Genomic DNA, 22,704 nt, shown 5'->3' with positions numbered 1-22,704 from the left:
CTCAGTCAGTTCAGCTGTTGAACCAGTCCCTGCCCGATTGGCTGTTCCACTTAGTAGTACTGCACAAGAAGGGAATAAGGGCTAATTCTTCTCAAAGCTCAATATATTGTACAACTAAAACCAACTGTGGTAAGCGAGAGTGGTGTCAAAGTAATCGACAAAATGCACAAAAGCTAATCGGCTGTTGGCCATAGTCAGTGGAAACTCAAGCAAAACCTGACGTCGATGAATTATATACAAAAAGAAGGAGAAGGTGGTGGTTCTGGTTAATGGATGAATAATGATGTGTGTTTAACACGTTTTGTAACTTACTGGGACCAAATAACACAGCAAGGACTTTTACAATCAATTGTCCACCATGGTTGGAGTTTAGCGGTTTAGTCGTATGTGTGGTGGTTAGACTTGGAGGTGCTGACTCACTGCAGGTGTTTCACACTTGGCGGCAAACTACTCCATTAAATGCTCACAGTTTGATGAAGCCAATAAAACCACATCATCTGCAAAGAGCAGAGAGGGGATTCTCTAAATCTTTTTATAGATACTTTAAATATTTGGATGGCCTAATGTCTCTTTTGCCCTTTTCAAGAACCACCCACTTTACATACAACTTGACATTATACACAGAGCGACTGGGCCACTTGCTGGTAGTTTATAAATTCAAACCCCTCAGCAATTTTGGTCATTTGCCTTTGGGAGACAAGACCAAAGGTGATAGTTATGCTCCTCATGAAAACACACACTTTGCACTGATAATGGAATTTTAAATGGCCTGCTCCTTATTAACTTCTTGGTTTATTAAAAATCAGGCCTGTTTCGCCATCCACAAGGCAAAGCTGCCAGTCCGTGTCTGTTGCAGATTAATTACTTTTCTATGGAGCAAGAAAGAAGAAGGGATAGTGGAAAGAGGAAGAAAGTAAAAAGCCGTCTGCAGTTTTAAAATGGCGAGATATATATTTTTCTCCTCTGATGTTAATACATCTTCAGTGTGGCTGGCAGGCTCTTATCTGCGGAGTGACTGAGTCACGTCAGGCCTGGTGAATTTTGATGATGACTGCAGGTCACCCAATGAGAATACACAATGAAGAAGGCTCTGGCTGACATTATACCAAGTCTCTGTCTTTGGTGACTAAACTCTTACCCACTGTACATCCTTTTCCATTCACCCCCTCACAAGACTAGCCGCACGAGACTAACTTTATAAAGAAATGGAGGAAATAAACATTTCTTTATATTTATGTGTACAATAATTTTACTTGGGGTGATGGGATGAATATTAGAAGGTTTTCTTGGCAGTAATCTGGTAAAATGATCAAAAATGAATGTGATAAGAGAATGGCAAATTAATACAATATATATTAAACACTGATATTTCTGTAATTAAAGGCACTAAAGAATTATTCTGGTCAGCTAAATCATACCATGGTGACAGAAAGGGTAAAATGTTGCTGAAATGCTATGATTTGGGATTATATGGCTTCTTTAAATTGAGAGGTGTATTCAGAGCCATGCCTCCATTGGGTCTCAGTTGATTGGCATAACATTTGTTCAGCTTTGAACCAAAATGAGACATTTCATTACAAGAAGATCCTCAGTTACGCCTCTGCACAAGAACATCTTCTGATCTGAAAAGTATATTTATACACTGACTGAGAACAATTCACTGCTAAACTCTCAAACGTGTCACCCTACCTCTGGCTGTTCACAGGAAACAGAATACAAGGTCACCATTGTTTTATTTTCACACTGAATATGAAAGAGGCCCTAGCATGAATAGATGATTACTTTATTCAGATTTGTCGCAACACAGGTTTTATACCAGCATTAATATATCAGGCCTTTGGCTGCCTTCTCCATCGCTCTTTAATTTTTTTCTTCCCCTTTTTTTTTTTACCAAGGCGAGAGTGCCGATGAATAATTGAACAGTCCCACGGTCCAAATGTCACAGCAGGGAAAATTGTTTGCTCTGGCTAGTAATTAGAATTTCATTGTTTGTTATGTAGGTTTGAAATTCCTGTCATTCCATATTCCACCTTATCTTGGTGATGGCAGATATCTGTGTGCTTGTCTATCAGGGGAGACACAAAGGCAGAGATGGAGAGATGGAATAAAGCACAATACTTTCGCTCATTCAGCATCATCTCCACTGCTAGTCGTTTGTATATGCCTCACGCACACACCCACACACACGCACCCACACAGCCACTGACACAGACAAAGACATGCCAAAGCAAACGTGTTATACCTTCAAACAGACAAAGAATAATAGACCTGGTTTAATTGGTAATTTTCTTATGTGTTGCTAAGCAGCCCCCTCACAGCCCCCAGTAGAACCCCAAAACACACACACACACACACACACACACACACAATGAATAGAGTGTAATGTTTTAATCCTCTGACCAATCAGCCTCTTGTTGTTTGTAAGACTCTTCCACATTGTACAGCACCATTCATGTTTTGTTGCTGCCATGTTCAATACTGCCTGTGCTCATGACTGAGGCTGACATTTTGTCTAATTGCTTTTAATGTGTATGCATATGTGTTGGAGTGTGTGTGTGTGTGGGTGTGTGCATGTCTGTGAGTCCACAGTTCTGTGTGTGTGTGTGTGTTTTGTATCAATGTGTGACTGCTTTGTGTGAGTCTGGGTGTGCATCTTTGTACTTGCACATGAGCTGTTTTAACACAGGCACTGGCTCATGCAGTGTGCCGTGACTGTCACACAGGATTTTTGGGTTGTTGCTCTCTTTCTGTCTCATCAGTCTTCTCTGTCAATGTGACTATGGTGCTTTGGATGGAAATTGTAACGATGTCTCATTAGTTTAATTCTCCACTGTTATTTTTATATATTCCATTAATTAATTTGCTACAAACAGATTGGAATTCTATACAACTGTAATCAACAATGCTTTATTATTTTGTATAAGGAAAATTTATCTCTTTAACAATAATGTGAACACTGTGTCTACAGCTACAGTGTGGTCTGTGTTCCTGTACTGATGAACTTGTTGTTTTTATGATGGTTTGACTCTTGGTGTACACTCCCGTGTTGAAAATAAGTATTATTTTTCTACTTTATAATTATATTATTGGGGATTTATTATATATATTTTGTGTATATATACACATATATATATTGTATATATATACAAATATATTTTTTTAAAAACTGAGTGTCCACCCAGGGGCTACAGGTGAAAATTAGACTTCGTTATATCTTGTGCAATATATTGTGCATTCTCCTTGTAGAATGAACAGTAGGTAACTAAGTTACTCTACCTTTTTTTTATTGTCTTGTGTAGTTTTTCAGATTAAGGATTTACTTTTTCATCTTTTTGATTTGAGGCAGTTGGTATTTAGTTTTTTTAGTTTTTAATTGTAGGCTTTTTCCACACAACCTTTTTCTCACTGTCTAGTCCTATTCTCTCCTTTTTTACATCTCTGTCTAACCTGCTCTAAACCTGAGAATTTTAGTCCATCAGCCACAAGCTCTTAGCATCTCTGCTCACACACTAGTTTTGGCTTTTGGTTTCAAAATGTTTTTTTATTTCTTGCTGGGATGCAGTGCAGTGATGCCATCCCATATCATCATCTTTTTGTAAAAGAAGGCATCACATGTGTTTAAGTTTTATAAGGAGAAATAGCTCAGGTCTGTTTTTCTTACTTTGGGTGTGCTGTTTTAGACTGACAGCCTGCACAATGGGAATTACCAGCACTCGTGCTGAAGCTCACAACCCCCCCACACAAATAAACAGCACAAATAAAACACGCGTTAAGAACTGGAAAAATATGTCAGTCTTTGTTGCTAATCACAGTTATTTTTGAACCTTTTTTTTTTAACCGCTTTATCTTTCTTTCTGACATTTTGTCTGTTTTTCCCCCCTTGCTTCTTTCTCTCTAAGTATTTGTCTTTCTTGATCTCTCTAGCCCTCCATCTCTCCCACCATCATTCCCCTTTGTTCTCTCTATCAGTGGGAGATGGAGTTAAGTGCAGCTGTAGGCCAAATAGCCTAGTGATTGGCTCTCACTTACTCCTGCCTCCCCAGTGCATTTGAAATCACTGATTGCAGACAAGCCGGTCTAAATCAAAGTCCAGCTATAAAGGAAGTGTTTTTAAGAGAAAGGGAGTGTGTGGGGGCTAAGATTTATGTGTATTTTGAATGTGTGTTTCTGCTAAGTTCACTCACGTGTACCATATAGTGGCAGACATCAGAATCACATTTAATGTACCTCCACCTGCTTGAACAAACAACCCGTAAATCTAGTTTACATTCCAATTCCTGGTTTAAATACTACAAGGACTATTTGTCCTTCCTGTCAATGTTGAAAACTAGCCTCAGCCACGCCTTGGTTTCTGACCATTCCCATTTGTTTTGCCATTTGCAGATGCCCTGAACACCAGGAACCGTCAGGTTATCTGCACAACACTGAAGGTCCTGCAGCACCTTGTAATGTCTGGAGACCTGGTGGGGGAGGCTCTGGTGCCCTACTACAGACAGATTCTTCCCATTCTCAACATCTTCAAGAACATGAACAGTGAGTCCCAGCCGTGCAAATAGATGAGTGTTAATTTATGGACAGATGGTGTGTCAGCATGACGCGTCTCTGCGCTTTTGTGGAGCCGTCATTGTGTAACGTTAGTGTTATAAATCATTTTGTCTGTTACAGAAGTATTGCTACTTTGTCAGTGAATTGAAGAATGGCAAATATTTGCAGGCCTATGAAAAGTGGTGATAGCTTTTCATGTGCTGTGTGTTATTCTGCTGGTTTGGTTTATCCAGGTGATTTCACAGAGCTGTTCAGTTTGGTTAATGTTGTGCAGATGTTAAGTGTCTCTTTTTGTTTGACTGTGAGTCTTACAAATTCCAGACAGAAAGCACCCTATTTTGTCCCTGTTCTTTTCTCTGTAGGGGCAATGTATGCACCTGTCCCTGAATCCTTTTTCTTTTTCCTCCCTCTACTTAAACATCCACTTGACAGCAAAGCTCCATTTTGTCCTTTCTGCTGTCAGTCAGGCTGCATTGTGCGGTGTTGTTGAAGAGGAGACTTTGTCCTTGCTCTCTCTGAAGGCTTTCACCTGGGTGACACCAGGACCTGCGAAGATTGGCATCAGATAGGCAGAGCTCTTTGTGTGGCTGTGTCGAAGCACTTAGCATGGTGTGACATGACGGGGGCTCATTGAAGGCTTAAAGGCACAACCAATACCAAACACTGCTCAGCACACAGTCATTAGGACGTGGGCATTGTGACATTGTGAATCAATCATTTAAACACAGACTTTAACGGAAAAAACACAAGGTTTTGGTCTCTTAATCAATATCCAATTTGAATCTTTTGTCTCTTTAATTTGCTTACATTATCTCTTACTATTTGCTGAGGTCTGAAAAAAGGACGAGAGAGCTAAAAGAGAGAGCATGGAAAGACAAAGAATGGAAAAGAAAAGCCAGCTTTATTAGCACACGGCCTTTTTCAAATCTCCTCTGTAAATTAGCTGTCAAATCAATCCCTTAAACCATTTTGAAGCGTGAGTTTCTCCATTACAGCACAAGGCTCAGCAGTTGAATGGTGAACCCCACCAAAAGTAGTTTTATCGCTACCTGGTAGTTACCATGCCAGCATGGCTACCTGGCTGCCCGCTTGTCTGTTCTCCTCTGGCAGTTATTGATTAAATCTGAGCCAGTCTCTCACCTGGCACGCATCCCTGCTATTGACCTCTCTGAGAGAGACCGGCCTGGGCCAGTGAGAGGTCCCTACAGCTGCCAAAGCCCAGGAACTAATCTGCTGAATAAGTCCTGTTCAGCAATTTATATCCATCCAGTAGAGTTTCTCGATTATTTTTATTGTAATTTTTAGTTCACTTAGATCTGAGACTAGGTAATGCTGGAACCAAAGTAAATAGGTAGAAAAAAGATATCTTTCATAGTGTTATTAATCTTCATCTGAAGCTTTATTGTTAGATGAGCTGTCTATTCATCTCATGTGTGCAACACCCACTCCCCACTAACAATAAAAGATTCAGCATCAAATACAGATATTAAATGTTTCTCTTTTGGGGACCAAATGCTGTGTGAACCAGAAGTCTGTGTTCTTTCTCTATATTTCCCAAATATTTTGGGCTCTCATTCATTCTCTCTTTCTTTCTCTCTTTCATTGCTTCTTTGTCTCTGTCTCTTTATTGTTTTATGACTTGTTTTTATCGATATCAAAGCTCCCATTGAAGACCATCTATTATCTAATAACACTTGTATACACCTCCAGCTCTATCCCACGCTCAGTTGGCTGTCTCAACTACAGCCAACATGCTGGCTCTAGCAGACAGGCACAATCATTGTGTTTAAAACACTAGAAGACACAGAGGACTGTCTAGTAGTGTGTGGTAACATCTCACTTTGGCACTCGCACACTGCAACTCACAGAGATTGCATGGCATCCCTCTTATCTCCTGAGCCACAACGGGGCCACTGTCCAGTATGTGCCAAGTGTGTATGTGTGTATGCATATGTGTGTGTGTCTACGTTTGTGGACATCACTCATGAATAGATGTTTTGTGTCTCATATGCAGCTGTTGAATTCAGTGTAGAGGAAGGCCTCGGCTTTCTATCACTCTCTGTTCACTATTATTTAGGTCTGACAGCCTTGAGCATATAATGCTTTACTAGATGTTTACTACATGCTCACACGCATGTGTATGTGTGTGCGCACACACACACACTCACATACAATCACACAATGTCCCATCCAAGCTACACAACCTGATTCTGTCCCTGTCTCCCCAGCTGTTCGAGCTGTGAATCAATAGGCTGACAGCTAGTGCTGTAGGGTCAGGGCTACAGTTAGATATCACCAGCATCTCATCATGGGACAGATCCCCTAGGCTGTGTTCACACACTCCCGCTGTGTCGCTTCCCATTCTGAGACAGGGTCACAACCTGTTAAATTGGTCTGTATATAGGTCTTATCTGAGCTGTTTTTTCAGGGTCAGAGCTGGAGCTTAACAGCCATCTCCAAAATGGACCTGTGGGTGTCCTTTGATTCAGACAGAGCACTGAACCTTTGACCAGAACAACACACCCATGACCCACATCCACAGCCTCTTTGGGATCCAGGAATCTGAAAAAGGAACAGCTGCATTGTTCAATGGGAAAAATAGGCCTGTTTAACTTCAGGCAGGTAGCTGCCATTCTTATTGCACAGTAATGCGTCATCTTGAAGTGCACAATAATGAGCAATCACATAGTATCACTGTCCTTGATGTACCCCTTTGTCTCCTGAATCATCTCTCTCTGCTTTTGTTTGCTTTGTGCCTTTTGCGTATCAGCTGTATTTGTGTGTGTGTGTGTGTGTGTGTTTAATGTCTGTGAGAGACAATGTTGAGAATGTGTAGAAATTCCTCCAATGCGATTTGCTCTCTTGTTTGCTTGCTGTGATGAATCTCATCCCTAATGAAATGCAACAACGTTCCTTATGAAGGAGACATGTGCTCCCTCATCCAGCAAATTCCTCTTCTGAGCTTGAAGGAAAGCAGGAACTGATCCACAGAGTCACTATGTAGTTTAGTAAGGGAGGATAATATACTACACTGCTAAAATTGTCTGGATTCTTGAATAAAGATCAAAATAGGTGCTAATATAGCCTGCGTTTAGTGGGTCAGGATTTGGCCCACCCATAATAAACGTTTCTTCCTTCCCCATTGTAAATAAAAAAATTAAGTCAGGAACAATCATTTATGTATGTTGTTATGGTAACCTATATAAAATTATTCCTAGCTTCCACAAAACATTCTCCAAATACTGGTTTGGAGACTGAAGTTGGTTTCACACATGCACTTCGCCCGTGAGCTTCTTTAGACTTTATCCAACGAGCCCTCTAGTACAAATTTGGGGTTATGTCCAAGTAAGACCATATTAGAGCAGCTAGTTGTTCAGAGGATTTGAAGCAAACAAGTGGGTGTGTTGACAATATTTCAATCGGGCAACTGACATGGCTTTTTTTCTTTTGACTAGCATTGCTTCAATGTGCTGTGAACAAAACTCCTCAGCGCACTTTTTGTGTCTGGTGCCACGACTCACCAGCCTTTCTCCTAATGTGAGAATGTGTCTGATACAGATGATCTGCTGCTGTGCGCTACATGTGTGAAATGACAACTCTGGACAATGTCTGGACCTCTGGTACTGCACCCAAACCTGAGACCAGTTGAGCAGTTAGGCAGTGGTGAAACTGTGTGGTTTGGAGCTGTTATAAGATAAGTCACAATGACAAAGTAAAGTAGACTGCAAGCTTGGCTCTGCCTTATGATCTAGCAAAACTGTTTAGTGCTTATTTTGGAGCTCAGTGTAGGCAAGTAAATGTAAGTACTTGTACTTGTACTCTGGGAAAAAATGGAATCGGGGTATCCTTATAAACTTTGAAATCTGATTACATTATATCCGCCATTATTCTTTTTCGTTAACCTGGGCATATCTTAAATGTGTAAAATGGTTAGAAATAAATAAACACAACATAACTAGGACAATTTGCAAATAGTCAAATAATGGCAACAGTTATATGTGTGTACAGAATTGACTGACAGCCACCTTCTGCTAAGTACACATTGAGAAGAGCTTAAAACACAAATCATTGATAAAATATTTATTTGTTTGTATTATTCACTCTTTTTCATCTACTACACACGCAAATCTAAATTGCGAAGGACTACACTGAAGGATGTTTGTCTTGAGAGCTTCAGCCTTTAAATTGCTGTACATTCTGTCTGAATGTAGTTGATGTTTACTTGGGAGGCTCTTGTGGTATTTATGTGAGGCTGCATTGCAGCATGGTTGTGGTTGTCCTCGTGATTTTCTCCGCTTATCTGTAAGGTGTAGGTCCTTATACTCTTATTCATCACTGACAAACCCTCTCTGTCTCTCGCGCTCTCTCTCTCTCACAAACACACACATACATACACTTAAATACACACACATTCACACACTCATACATACACTGCACACATGCTGTGGTGATCTGGTTCATTTGGCCTCCTTTATCTTCCTGCTAGGAATGTGTCCAGCTATGATAAGATCTCACCCACATGCATTCCTGAGCCCACACACGCGCACACACACGCACATACGCACACACACACACACACATTGTGATAGTGGCTCTCCATCTTGTGTGCCTGGGCGACCAGTGAGGTTTTTGTGTTGGTGACAGATGCAGTGCTGTGACTGGCCACTCTGTCTTCCCTGTGGGCCTGCTTTATCTGTGTATCACATGACACACACATGCACACATGCTCACAGCTCATGTTGGATGTCTTTATGAATTTAGTGGATCAGTTATAGCTCATGCTGATTGCTCAAAGGGAAATAAACTGGAAGAGTTGGCTCATCTCTTAATGCCCCCCGACAGAAGGACAGTTAGCAACAAGAAGGCAAAGGCATTTTATCAACTGTGTATGGAGCGATTGTACAGTGCATGTAGCGGTCATTCTGTGACTGGCAACAATGGGCTTGCATGTGTGCAACACACGACAAGCACACACACACACTCACACACACAAATGTAGGCAAACTGAATCAAAAGCATTTTTCCAGCTAATTTTAATGTAATGTAACAGAAGGCCAGGAATATGCCAGTGTTGTCAGCCACCTGTGCTTTTGTCCACAATGCAACATAATGCTCCATTTAATCCCAGAACACTGCACTTCTGTATATTCCCATTCACAAGTATTTGCTTTATTTAATGTCCTTTTTCAGCTATGAAAATGAATTTGCTGCCATTCTTTCACTGTGTACATAGTGACACAATAGAGGAAACCCCACATACACACACATACAAACACACACAAAGACTCACACACACACAAACCCTTGGCCCCTATGTAATCCATCATGCTCCACAGACACGCAGAGCTTCTTCTCCCTGTGGACGACAAAACACATACCTCATCTTCACCCCCTGTCTCCTCTTCCATGCACCCTTCTTCAACAGGAGATATCTATATATCAAGCAATCACAGCCTGCCAAGACTCCTCCGCCATTAAAACACAGAGTGCGAGAAAGGGAGAGGGGAAAAAGAGAGATTTGGAAGGAAAGATAGCGAGAGATAAAATCCAGTTAATACTGAACTCATCCTTTCTTACCTGCACTACCGTTACCATGCTTCACAGCACATAATGACTTTTTTTCCTTTTCTCCTGAAGCTTAAGAAAAGACAGTTGAGCAAAACACTGGAAATATATTTCATATTTATGCAGTCCCCTCCCCCTATCTCCCTCCACACCTCTACTCCTTCTGCCTGCGGATATGCCCACCTGGCTCTGTTAATTTCTATTGTCAGCAGGTCTGAGACACAGCAGCCAATCAGGTGTGAGCGTCAGCCCTTGGGCCTGCAGTTGCTGTGTGGCTCCAATTTAAAGGTCAGCTGATAAGAAGCCAGATTCATGCATAATTTGGGTTGGTCTGCAGGCTGACAGGCATACTGCTCAACAAACACACATACATACACAAAAATGCAGAAATATACACATCACACTTTTGGTCTGTGATTGACCCTCTCAAAAAGTTTACTTTGCAGACTGTGATGGACAGGTTTAACTTTTCCTTCTCTGTCTGAAACATATTGGTGTCTCTATTATTCCATCAGATTAGATAGTAAAGTTTTACTGTTGTTTAGAAGGAACAGGAAGAACTTGGCTTTGTGTTTGTTGATTTGCTCATTAATTTGTACACAGTGCCTTTTGCACTGTGCAGCACTTAAGGGAATTATGTGATCCACTCTTTAAATGGCACCGAGCCCCAAGGCTGCCAGTATGCTTAAATGAAACAGAATTTGCCGTATTTGCACAGGCAGTTTGCAACAAAGATCTACTTCGATTGCTGCAGTGTGCTGAGGCTGGCCAACAAAACTTCAAGATCTTTGGAGCTGATGTTTGGGATGGGATGCTTTTAAATATCCAGCATGTTACCTGCTGGTCTGAACATATAAACAAATAGAAGTTTTTACTGTATTTCATTGTAATTTATCCAGATGGTTAAATACAGTTTCTTCAATCTTATGTCTCCAAGGGAGATGTTATTTCTGTTTCCTTTAGCTTTCTTGAAAACATTTGCACATCTAAAATGCTCGTAATGTGTATGTATTCTTCATGTATGTATTCTTAGTATGCAACCTGAAGAAACTCAAACTTAGCAGGGGTCCTCCTTTCATTCTCTCTAATCCAAGCATTCAATTACCTAATTGGATGAATTATGAGAGTCCTTTCCTTTCTCTGATTCTTCCCGTCTCAATGAGATTAACACACTCTGTAATTAATGAATTTGGGGCACTTTGAAACGATTTGCAGGATTGTCCGGGCTTCTGGGACCTGACATGTGTAACACAATTATTGAGTTGTCCGAATTAGACAATAGAGTGAGATGAATAGCAAGAGCATTTACTGTGTTTGCTAAAGACAGGTGATCATTCCAGTCTGAACACGGATCAGGCTGATGAGGCTGCTCTGCTGTTGTCCCCATGTACTTTGTGTGTGTGAGTGTGTGTGGCGGGGAGGTGGAGCCAGTTAGCCATTTCATAGCCAATAATTGTGGCACTTTTTGATGTAATTTTATGTGTATTCTGGTTTATGAGTGTGTGTCCTTGCGTCTGCCTATATGTGCGTTATAACTTCCCAGCAGCAAGCAAGGAGCGCTTCTGCAGCCTCTCACCGCATCATTGTGTTTGACATTTCCGCAGGCGGCCAGCGACAGAATGCTGGTGTGTGTGCAGACGTTTGTCCAGCCCGCTTTGGATCAGCGTTTGCACCCAGCGCCAGGTTGCTTGTCAGCTTTCATAAACAGCTGCACCTTCACAAACAGGCCAGCCGCCTGAAAGTAAAAAAAGGCACAATTTCACCAAACAAATAACAAATATCAATTCTACACTCCCCTTTACTTGTTGTCCCAGGCAAGAACACACAATAGGACGATAGAAATAAATGGATTGTTATTTTTGTTGTCAGGACACAGTCCTACGTCCTCCCTGCTTGTCACATACAGTATGTACAGAAATGTATAGTACAGTCAGTATACTGAGGATAGCAACAAAGATCAATGGCTTTCAACTTTTCCCTTCAGGGGTCGCCACAGTGGAATGTGTTGCACACGTTGATTTTGCATGATTTTTTACGCCGATGGCCTTCCTGCCGCAACCCTCGCATTTTTATCTGGGCTCTGGACCGTCACCAAGAGTTGCCCTTGGTGGCTGAGTGGGGCCACACCTGTTGGAGTGGGCTTTGGTCCTGCGGCCTTCTGTATGGTAACCCGATGCTGAATCTGTACTGAGGGTGACAGTTACATCTTGGACATGTTAAGGTTAATAAACCAATTTCACATATCGTGAATGTGTATTGAATGTGAATGTGTATTGAACAATTTCAGCATTATCAGTCATAAGGCTTCACCACCTGTCATGTTATAGGGTCTGTCTCCAGTTTGTCTGTGTCTTTAGAGACCTACCCCCTTAATGTAGCCTCATCTCAGCATGTTTCCCTGATAGATGTAATCTTATCATCTCCATTCTCACACAGACACGTTAGCGTGCGCCAGTCACAGTCCTCACTATCTCTAATGGATGTAACTGAACCCTATTCTAAAATTCTAATGCTCACAATTTCTCAGGACTACACTAAACGCCCCAGGCCACCACCACCCCCTCTCTCACATCAGCTCACACAAATCCTTGCAATATTGTCCCAGCCAAGTCTTGTCCCATGTCCAGACAAAAGTTTTAAGCTGGCTCCTATCTCTAGTGTTTCCATCTGGCTCCGTGGCTCATATTCCCCTAGCCATCACAAATATGAGTATAGAGTGGATTACTTTTTATTCACCGTGCACAAAATTAAAATACATTAGCTGATAAAGAAACAACTCTTAAAATATTAAAATTAAATTAAATAGTTATTGCTGTTTCAATTTAAAATTACAATTTATCTGTCATTCATTAAGTCCAAAGACCGAGTACCATATGATTAAACATTTTCACATGTTTCTATAGTCACAACAGTTAATTTATCTATTATGTTTTACATGTATTAACAATTATACAGTAGGACCCCTGTAAGATTTTAAGGCTAATCATACTTTTACTACCCAAATCAGCAGCATGTGGTTAACTTTTCCTAGGAAGAAATACAGAGCAAAATAATTATGGGAAAGAAACCTTTCATTCCCATAATTATCATGTTGACCCTATTTCTAAAATGTGTCTGGGGGCATATCCAGCCACAGGGGTATTGCAGAAAATTCTTTTTATTGTTGCTATTGTTAATTGTCCATTTTGAAATTAAATTACATAGTCAAATAATACTACTTGGCTGGTTTTAGTCTTGTATTCACTCTGATGTTCTGGACAATGACAGTACCTGAGGAGCTTACAGTAATAGGGTCTGTGCGTGCGTGCGTGCATGTGTGTGTGTGCATGTATGCAGCAATTCAAAGTCAGTCCTTTGAACCAGATGTTACCCTATTATGTTCGACCACCCACTGGGGCCCCAGAAGGACTGGGGTCATACAGAGTAGAAGGCGGCTTGCAGTGCATGTTTAACCGGCTAGCCTACCAGAAATGCTCTGGGGCCTTCAGGCGAACAACCAATACAAGACAGATAAACATCCCCTCCATGTTTTCTGTCTCCTCTTATGAGCAACAACCCACCTCTCGACTTTTCTCTTTACAAGATCATAAGAGGCAGTATTACGTTTTTTTCTAGTGTCTGACATTATATCAGTATTGTTTAATTATGCCTTAGAATTCTGGTTTCCTATGTCTACCAGGAAAGAAAATCCAGTGTAATACTATAGAGTTTACATAAAACACACACACACACACACACACACACACACACACACACACACACACACACATATATATACATATATATATATATATATATATGTGTGTGTGTATATATATATATATATATATATATATATATATATGACACAGTTTTTCACTATATATATATATATATATATATATATATATATATATATATATATATATATATATATATATATATAGTGAAAAACTGTGTCATATATATATATATATATATATATATATATATATATATATTAGACACACTTTTTCACTAAGAATTTTTGAAGTGCTGGCTATTCTGTGAATAGCTATGGCCGTCAGCACAATGGGTGTTTTTTCATTGGGTTTTTAGTAAAATTTCTATTTCTCCCTGACCTCGGCTTCTAATGTTGTCTCTCTTGGCCACTGAATAGCAGTTGGGTTGACTGTTTTCCTCCATAAAAGCTATGTTTGACCAAACTACATTTGCTGAGAAACAGGGGTGGTGCCCTGGAGTCAGAGGCTTCAAGCCTCAGATATATAGCATATTAAAAAACCAAGTCACCTGTAGGCTGCAAAACCAACAGCTCCAGTAAAATCAAAACAAATGCACTTTACAAATCAACCTTAGTATGTATGTTTCCCACTAATCGTGTGCTAAGATACTAATAGAGCCACTTGCAGTTTGTATCTGCCACAAATGTGCTTCAAGCAAGCTATTCACTGCTGCAACATTGATAATGGTTAAAATTCATTTAATAAAGAAATGATAAATATTTAAAAAGCCTTTGGCAATGCACAGAAGTTTAATTTAGAATGCACATTGTATAGTTTTTGCATAATTAATTTACTGCAGCTTCATCTGTAAATAACATTGTTACCACATTAGTTGCCCAGGTTCAGAAGACTATCAGAAACTGTGTGTGTGTGTGTGTGTGTGTGTGTGTGTGTGTGTGTGTGTGTGTGTCTGTGTGTGTTTGTGTGTGTGTGTTTGTGTGTGTGTGTGTAGCCAGTCAAACAGTCCCTGCTGCAAAAGTGCAGTTCCTACATTATTGTTGTATTTACTCTGAGAATCTGTTCTGTGATACACACACCCATACACACATAGTGTATAATCTATGGCCTTCAAAGTGAATTGAGCGGATAAATACACCAATATTGTATGTGTACTTCACACCACTATATAGAATGTAGAATATGCCTTTTTTCTTGTCTATAATAGTACATGGCAGACCATAAGTGCTATATTAACTCCATCTAACCTCCAAAGACAAGCTCATTATCTCTCTTTGGTGTTTGCTTCCACTCGTACTTTTTGTATCAGTGGAGCCTGTATAGTAAAAGCCTTTGCCTCTTTGTTCTCTACTGACGGCCACCCATGATGCTCTTCTAGTGTTGACCTCAGTGATATGAATAATTCACCTGGCAGAATGTGGCAAATCATGTAATGTCCTGACCCCCCTTCCCAGCCCTCTGCACGTCTGGGACACTTTACACACTTCCCGAGGGTGATGCACCCATTATTCTCCCCCTTTCACCTCAGCTTTTCCCTGCTCCACAACTTTCTCCCATGAAATATTTAGCCAGTGTAGATTGAGAGGCGAACATCCCTGGCTCCCCTATGGCTCTCACTCACTGTCCTACCTCATCTCTCTCCCTCACAGAGTACATATCCTGCTGTTTTTCTCTACTCTCTCTTTACGCACAGAGGCAACAGGGACATGGAATGAAGCGATGAGCCTCTGAAACACTTAGACTTCTACCCCACCCGAGTGGCCCTGTCAAACATGATGAAATCTCAGCTTTATGTTTGGAAGAGAGCTCCAGTGATGGCTTGCCACTGTCTAGTATAAAATCTGTCATAGATAGATGCTTTGTGGATGACAATGCTTACACTCTAGACTGATCTATTTTCTTTTTCATTTTTGTAATAGTAGCAATATTACCCAGTGGCCTGCAGACACCCTTAAGGATGCAGACAAACATAGCCACATATTTTCCTTTCCTTTTATCTCTGAATGAAATACAAAGCCTGAAATATAAGACACTCTCTCTCTGCGTTTTGTGTGTAGCAGAGTTCTCTTGCCAACGGTCGATATGCTTATCACTCAGGATGATGTGTAGGGTGATGGTGGATTTGTAATAATGCATGGATGTTTTCCAGTAAAATTGCTATATTCATGTTCATATTTTAAAGGTCTAGCAAACAATTTCTAGACAAATTTCTATACATTTCACAGTTTCTCTGCCAAATTCAGAAATGACAAATTTACCACCTAATCATTTTTTTTCTTCTCATTGCCTTAAAGTAAGTATGACTTCAAAGGTGGTATCATGTCCTCAGCCCTGAAGTCTTTGCTGGTCACCTGGCAACTTCATGTACTGTACCTATCCAACTACCTTAAAATGTTAGATTAAGGAATTGTTCTTAAATGAAAATATGGGGACTTGTGTGTTTTCACTTTGGGTGGCAGAACTTTGATGAATGTTTGTTGTATTTTTAGTATTGTACAGTATGTATGGTATCTGTCTACTGTACACAGGTCACATTGAAACAGGAGCTGTAGTTTAATTTAGGTTGGATCAAGAGGTTCTGTGCTTCTTGAATATTGGAATATGTGACAGTTGAAGCAGGGTCATGTCTCCTCCTCTATTTGTGTCTTTGTCTATTGCCCTGACACATGAAGGCAAGCTGGTGGGTAGAAAACTCACCCATGAAAAATAACATCTTTGCCCCTCACCCATGCACATATGACTTAATGACCCTCTATTTTTACATGAGACCTCTCCTCGCTGGAAAACACAAAAAAGGGACTTTCGTCACCCGATCCACAATGTGCAGAGGGATGGAGCTAGCAGCTGCTTCAGACCGTTTGTGAAACGAAGTATAGACATCTCCAGCTTGAGAAGCGAATTAGATGGTGAAGCATATGTTCCTGAATGTTATGCGAGACCACGCAATTTGGAGCTGAACTCTCTCGACTCCATAAAAGATGCCTCCAAATTGAGAATGGTAGTTTAGCTGCTGATAAATGCAAGCCGTAGTATTAGAGCCGCATTGATTCGAGCACTGAAGAGTGTGTGTGTCACCTTTACTTGATATTTTCAGCACAGCACCCCACCAAAAAGCTGACGCACATATTAATTGAGCAAGAGATACTTCAAAAGCCCCTCACCAATAGGACATCTCTGAATGGTTGTAGTGGTATAAAGGAATAATTTTGATGCAGTATCCATGGATGATTTGAATTGAGCTGCGTGCTAGTAAAGGATGTTGTGCCCTCACCATGTTTGTGAGTTTGTATTTTTTTCTGGGTAAATGGATATTTAGTTTTCCCATATAGCTGTGTATGTGTCTCTGTGTGTGTGTTTGTTCATGTGTGTGTGTGTGTTTATACTACCCAGTGTAGCAGTCACTGCAGGGTGGGCTTTTATTAAAGAGTTGTAATGAGTGAGAGCCATCATGAGCCAGCTCGCTTATTGATTACCTATAAAGAGCACTCAGCGGAGACGTGCTGTGATCCATAGATAATGCTTAGCACATGGAGGTTCATATTAGCCTGTTTCCATAGCCCTGAATCACTGCCCACATCTTAAATTGTGTCGAGCAATTCATGTATATGCTGTGTCACCCTGAGCACTGGCTGTTTTCCACGTATTGAGCAAATCAGAGCCTTTGACGGTAGGAATTAATACAGAAATGGTGACTTTAGCAAGTTTTGTCAGATTTTAACCATAGCCAGTCATTGCATTCTCTGAATAGAACATCATTCTCTTTAAACTTGCTAAACCTGTGCTAACTCTTGACTACCTAAAGGTGTTTTAGTGGTGGCTGTAAGTGACGTCAAAGCTTCCAGACACGTTTTCAGTATTTTTTCAGGCCAAAGTGAAATCCTGCTACAGAAACTGGCTAACAAGCAAGCAATTGGCCCGAACAATGGAGTGGTAACCAAAAGACACACACAGAGATCAACACATTTAAAAACAACACCACATGTTGATGCTGCTGTAATGATGTGTTACAATGCTCAAACAAACAGCTGATTAGTTTGTCAGTCTGTAAAACTAAACTTCTCAATTCATAGCCTTTTGGCATTACTTAGTTCTGTATTTGTGGACAGTCAATTGAATGTAGTTTTCAATTTTGGAATTAACTATATAGTTAGACAGCATATAACAGATGTCTGGAAGTTTCACTAATCAATGTTTGACTTATTGTTTTATTTGGTCTGAATTCTTAGGTAAATATAGTTAAGTGTCATCTGCTTAGCAATGGAACCTCATGGAGGGTTTCCTAATTGCTGCCTAAAGGACACACGTATTGGGTGAAAATTATTGGTCCTAGAACAGAATCCTATGGAACTTCATAGCTAACTACAGCATTATAAGCTGTATCTCTATTTCTTACCATAAAGACTACTTTCCACCATTTTATTTGAATTTCATACGTTAAAATTGTAGCATGTACACCCCTGTTTCCAGAAATCACATAATTCAGTTATTTGCCTTTAATACATGGAAATATGTTTAAATTATGATTATGCAACACTAAACCTGGCTGTGTGTGCAAAATGGTGATGACTGATAATGTTAGATCTTAATTTACTACTCACTAGAGCAAAATATGGTGTATTTACTCAGTAGGGTATAGTGGATGAGTAAACGAGACAAGAGAGTGATATTCTACTTAACCCCGGTGTAAACTGGGAAGGTTCAATAGACATTTTCTTAGACTAATGGCATTGTCAGTTGAAATCATAACACAGTCTTGTGGTTGGTATTAATTGAAACATTCCCTATAGCTTACTTGCAGCCAGACTTAATAATTATTTATTATCGATTATCGCTGAATGTTCTACATTAATGTGACAAAGCCTGGGTTTGCAAGGTTCAAGCTAGCTTAAGTAAGGCTACATGTACAGTAGAGTAGGCTGCTGCCTTTAGTGTCAGTCCTTGTTTAGACCTCTCAACGGTTTTGCCCTATTGGGTCAGACCTTGTAGCAAGCTTGAAGCTCATGGTCTATAAAACATTTGTAGATAAAATATGTGCTTTAATCAGAATATGTCCATGCACAAGTGTTCACGTTGTTTTATTTGTTGCCAAATATGACATGTCACATAAACAAGGCTAGGAAACATGAACTTAGAATTACATCACTGTGACATACAGCATGGCTAAAATTAACTGCACACTACATAACCTCTTACAGTGGCATTGAATCTACTTCCCATCATATTGTGCTGGGGGTGAGAAAGCACTGAAATAGCACTGGGAATAGACAGAAAACATACACTATGTGTAAGTACAGGCAGATATTCAGGTGCCCCTGAAGCTGCCGAGCGGTGGTGAGTTTGAGGAGCCACCCCATCACATTGATCCGTGCAGGTTGACACACAAGCCCACAAGCCTATGTCCCCACAAAACACACAGTATTGTAACAACACACACACATGCCTTAGACAGTCCATTTCAATGCAAATACGTCTTGTCCCTTCTTGTGGGGATAGAGCTTGGGAAACTGCATTTTTTTTTTCTTCTACCTATCATAAGCAGGATCTAGATTGTATAGTGGGAGTTCAAGCAGAACCAAGCAGTCATGAGCACATACAGCGCATTGCTTGCTTTAACTGATTTATTGAGTTTTATGGAAGTACCACGCAGTTTTTATTCTAGCTTGTTGCATTTGCACTTGTTCATAGGGAATGATGTGTATTCAAACTGTTTTTAATGTACTTTATGGTTTAATTGTTTATCATCACACAGTTGTTACATTGTGGTTATGGTGATATATTGTTCACTCTGTTCTGTTTGCCTGCGGTATTACAGATGAGGTTTGGTTTTTCCGCCCTCCCAGTGGGTCTTTGTCCTCAAAAGAATGGAGGCTCCTCACTTCATCAGATAGATTACAGCCAATTAAATGTGTCCGTTATCACCCATTAATTACCGCCACACCACTTCTGCTAGAAATAGCCCTGACCAAGCAACGGCTGTAGACGTGAAATTGACCCAAATACATCAAGATGAGTTTCCATTTTTTACCTCTTTAATCAGCTCTCATCAAAAGAGGCCTATCATTGAACCGAGTCATCTTCAACATTGAGTGAGACATTTAATGGTGGGTTAGCAAGCATGCGTTGAGCAGTGTATGTAATAGTATGTGCACTTATTTGATTGTGGATGCATATACACGTTTGGTTGTGTCATTTGTATCTATGTTCAAATGTCCATGGCTATGTATGCACACTTAGAGTCCAGCTGCACGTGCACGTGCTGTGGGCACGTGCTGGGTTATTTGAGGTCAGAGCTGATGCAGTGGGCTCCCTGAGAGACAGGCAGCGGCCCTGAAGGATTGACACTCTGTGACACCTCTCTCTGTCAGCCTGATTAGTCACCTCCTTAATGTAGCAGCCCACATTAAAGTGCTTATGTGGAAGACAGCCTGACACTTGCTAGCTGAATAGGGCTGATTGAGATGAATACAAAATCTCAAAGCGCATGAACAACATAATACTGAAACCCCTTCTACCATCACAGGGTCAAATTGCAACACTTTTTTCCAGTGACAATGCCTTCTGGATGTGGTGCATATGTGTCTCAATGTGTGAGCACCTGTCTGCTCTCAGCCTTTTGGAAACGCTGCATGCTGGAAATTCAGGGATTGTTAGCAAGATCCCCCCCCCCCCCCCTCTCCTTGTACTCTCTGGCAATTTCTCCTTCTTTACAAGCTCAGGGAAGTCGACATCTGCCCTCTAATCCAGGAATCAGTCATTAGTCTGCCATTGCCTCAGCGGGACAGGATCGGAGTAGCAAGACAGACAAAAAGCAAAAAAGAGATGGAAAGAAAGGTTCATTTGTTTCTTTTGAACATTTTTATCATTGTACTTTTTTTTTTTTACCAAGAATTTAAAGCATCTGGCCACATCAGAAAGTAGAACACTGAAGTTCATTTACACTTTTAGGCACAGTATGTGGCTCTGAACATTTGTTAACCTAAAGATAATGTGTTTTCACTGTAAGGTAAGTTAGCACCATTTATTTCTGTAATCCCATTGGTAACTCCACTCCTGTTTCATGATAAAACATTACTGGTGTGACTATCCCCTAACTACAATTGTAAAGACCTAAAGAAATTAGTACTGTCTTGATTTTTAAATAGTGGCAGTTGTTGCAGTGGTGGCAGTGTTAGCCAGTATATTGGTTGGCTTCTCTGTCATAATGACAGCAGTCCCATTTCTGAGATCTCTTGCGAGAACTGGGTAAGGCTTGGTATTCTAGCTATACATCATAAAATGCAATACGTCCATAGCAATGGCTAATCAGAAATGCAGTAGGAGGGCCACGTCTAAAGATGGGAAGGCGAGAAAAAGAGAGAACACAGAGAGAATAATATCAGCTAAAAGAGATGGCCTTCTTGCTGTGGTTAGTAACTTTTTAACTGCTTGCTACATATTACGTTTTTGAGTTTGGTTGTGTTTTTGATCATTCACACATGTTGAAAGAAGTTTAGTGTGTAAACGAAATGCATGTATACTGCTGTTCATGAGGACATTTACGACAGTTGTATAAAAGTGAATCGCACTCAGCACCCGCAGTGGGGAGACAAATGGTACCAAAGTACCAATTCCCGCTTTTCGTGGCTTTAATTTGTTGAGCTGAGGCCCTCCCTGAGATTGAGACGTACTTGTTAGTAAGTGTTTTGGTCTTCTCAGATAACCATAAATGGTTTGAGTCAACACTAGCCTAAGTCTGGCACCCCTGGTTATTACGTCATGGGTCATGTGATGAATGATGGAATACAGTGCTGGCCAAAAAGTACTGAAGCTGCTCACTGCCTCTGATTAAAACACATAGTCATCCATTAAAACCAGGTTCTGTAGTTATATACTCTGTTTCTGTGGTGTAACCGGCCAGATTATCTTGGGTGAATTTTTGTTTCCTTTAAAAAATTGTTTTTTAATGTCATTCATCATGTGTGAATACTTCCCTTCATCAACTATAATGAAAATTAATATTGACAATAAGGATTTTAAATCTAAACATTAAATAAGGAACTACAAAGAAATATACTTTGTAATACAATCAACTGAAATAAATTAGATAGACCATTGTTTAAAACATTGTATGTGTAGGGAAGAGGTGAGCATATACTGTCTTCCTCACACACTAATATAAATAGACTCTACCGTTAAGGGGAGTAAAAAGTTTCAGCCTTCTGTCTGCATGGTTAAGGATACTGGTGAAAAGTAATCTCATATAAAAGTGTGTGTGTACATGCACATTCCTGAGCAATCAGACTTCTTGCAGCTCTGTTAGTTCCATGGTTGTACAAAACATTTTACAAGATCAAAGCATTTAACACTCCCGAGGCCCAGGCACCAGGCAGCTCCCTCACTGTCCTCACCACTTTTTCCACACACACACACACACACACACACACACACACACACACACACACACACACACACACACACACACACACACACACACACACACACACACACACACACACACACACACATACAAACAATCCCACAAGCACACATACTAGCTCATCCAGCCTTTACCCTGCACATCTTTGGGGATTTTACAAGGCTGAAGTCACCCAAACATTCCATCTGAAATGGACCGCCACCAGGTTCTGAGATAAGTTAAACGTAGTCGAAGCCCCTCAGCACTCATCTCCTGAGCAGCAGCCGCAGCAGTGCCAGAGTGGTATCAGCTTGACCACAGTAGCTACATTCCCTCCCTATCTCTCTTCCCCTCCCCCCCAGGTGCTCTTTGACAGAAATAATTGAGGTAGGGAGGTGGTGGGAGGTTAATGAAGCACTCCCAACACACAGCTGACCTTTCCCCAGCCCCTGCGCAAATCATCGCAGCATAGTTTTTTGG

At 40.6% G+C, this 22,704-nt stretch overlaps 1 protein-coding gene across 1 annotated transcript in view; it reads left to right on the top strand.

The window, feature by feature from the left end:
• pacrg (PARK2 co-regulated) overlaps positions 1-22,704 on the top strand; it is a 126,278-nt gene that overhangs the window by 68,233 nt on the left and 35,341 nt on the right. The window contains exon 4 of the mRNA XM_067480642.1: positions 4,384-4,533. Within this exon, the coding sequence (XP_067336743.1) occupies positions 4,384-4,533 (150 nt within the window). The remainder of the gene's footprint in view (positions 1-4,383; positions 4,534-22,704) is intronic.

This window comes from Channa argus, chromosome 16, assembly GCF_033026475.1.
Source record: "Channa argus isolate prfri chromosome 16, Channa argus male v1.0, whole genome shotgun sequence".
In the NCBI taxonomy this organism is placed as follows: domain Eukaryota; kingdom Metazoa; phylum Chordata; class Actinopteri; order Anabantiformes; family Channidae; genus Channa; species Channa argus.
The sequence above is the reverse complement of the archived record's forward strand: the minus strand, read 5'-3'. Positions and strand labels throughout refer to the sequence as shown.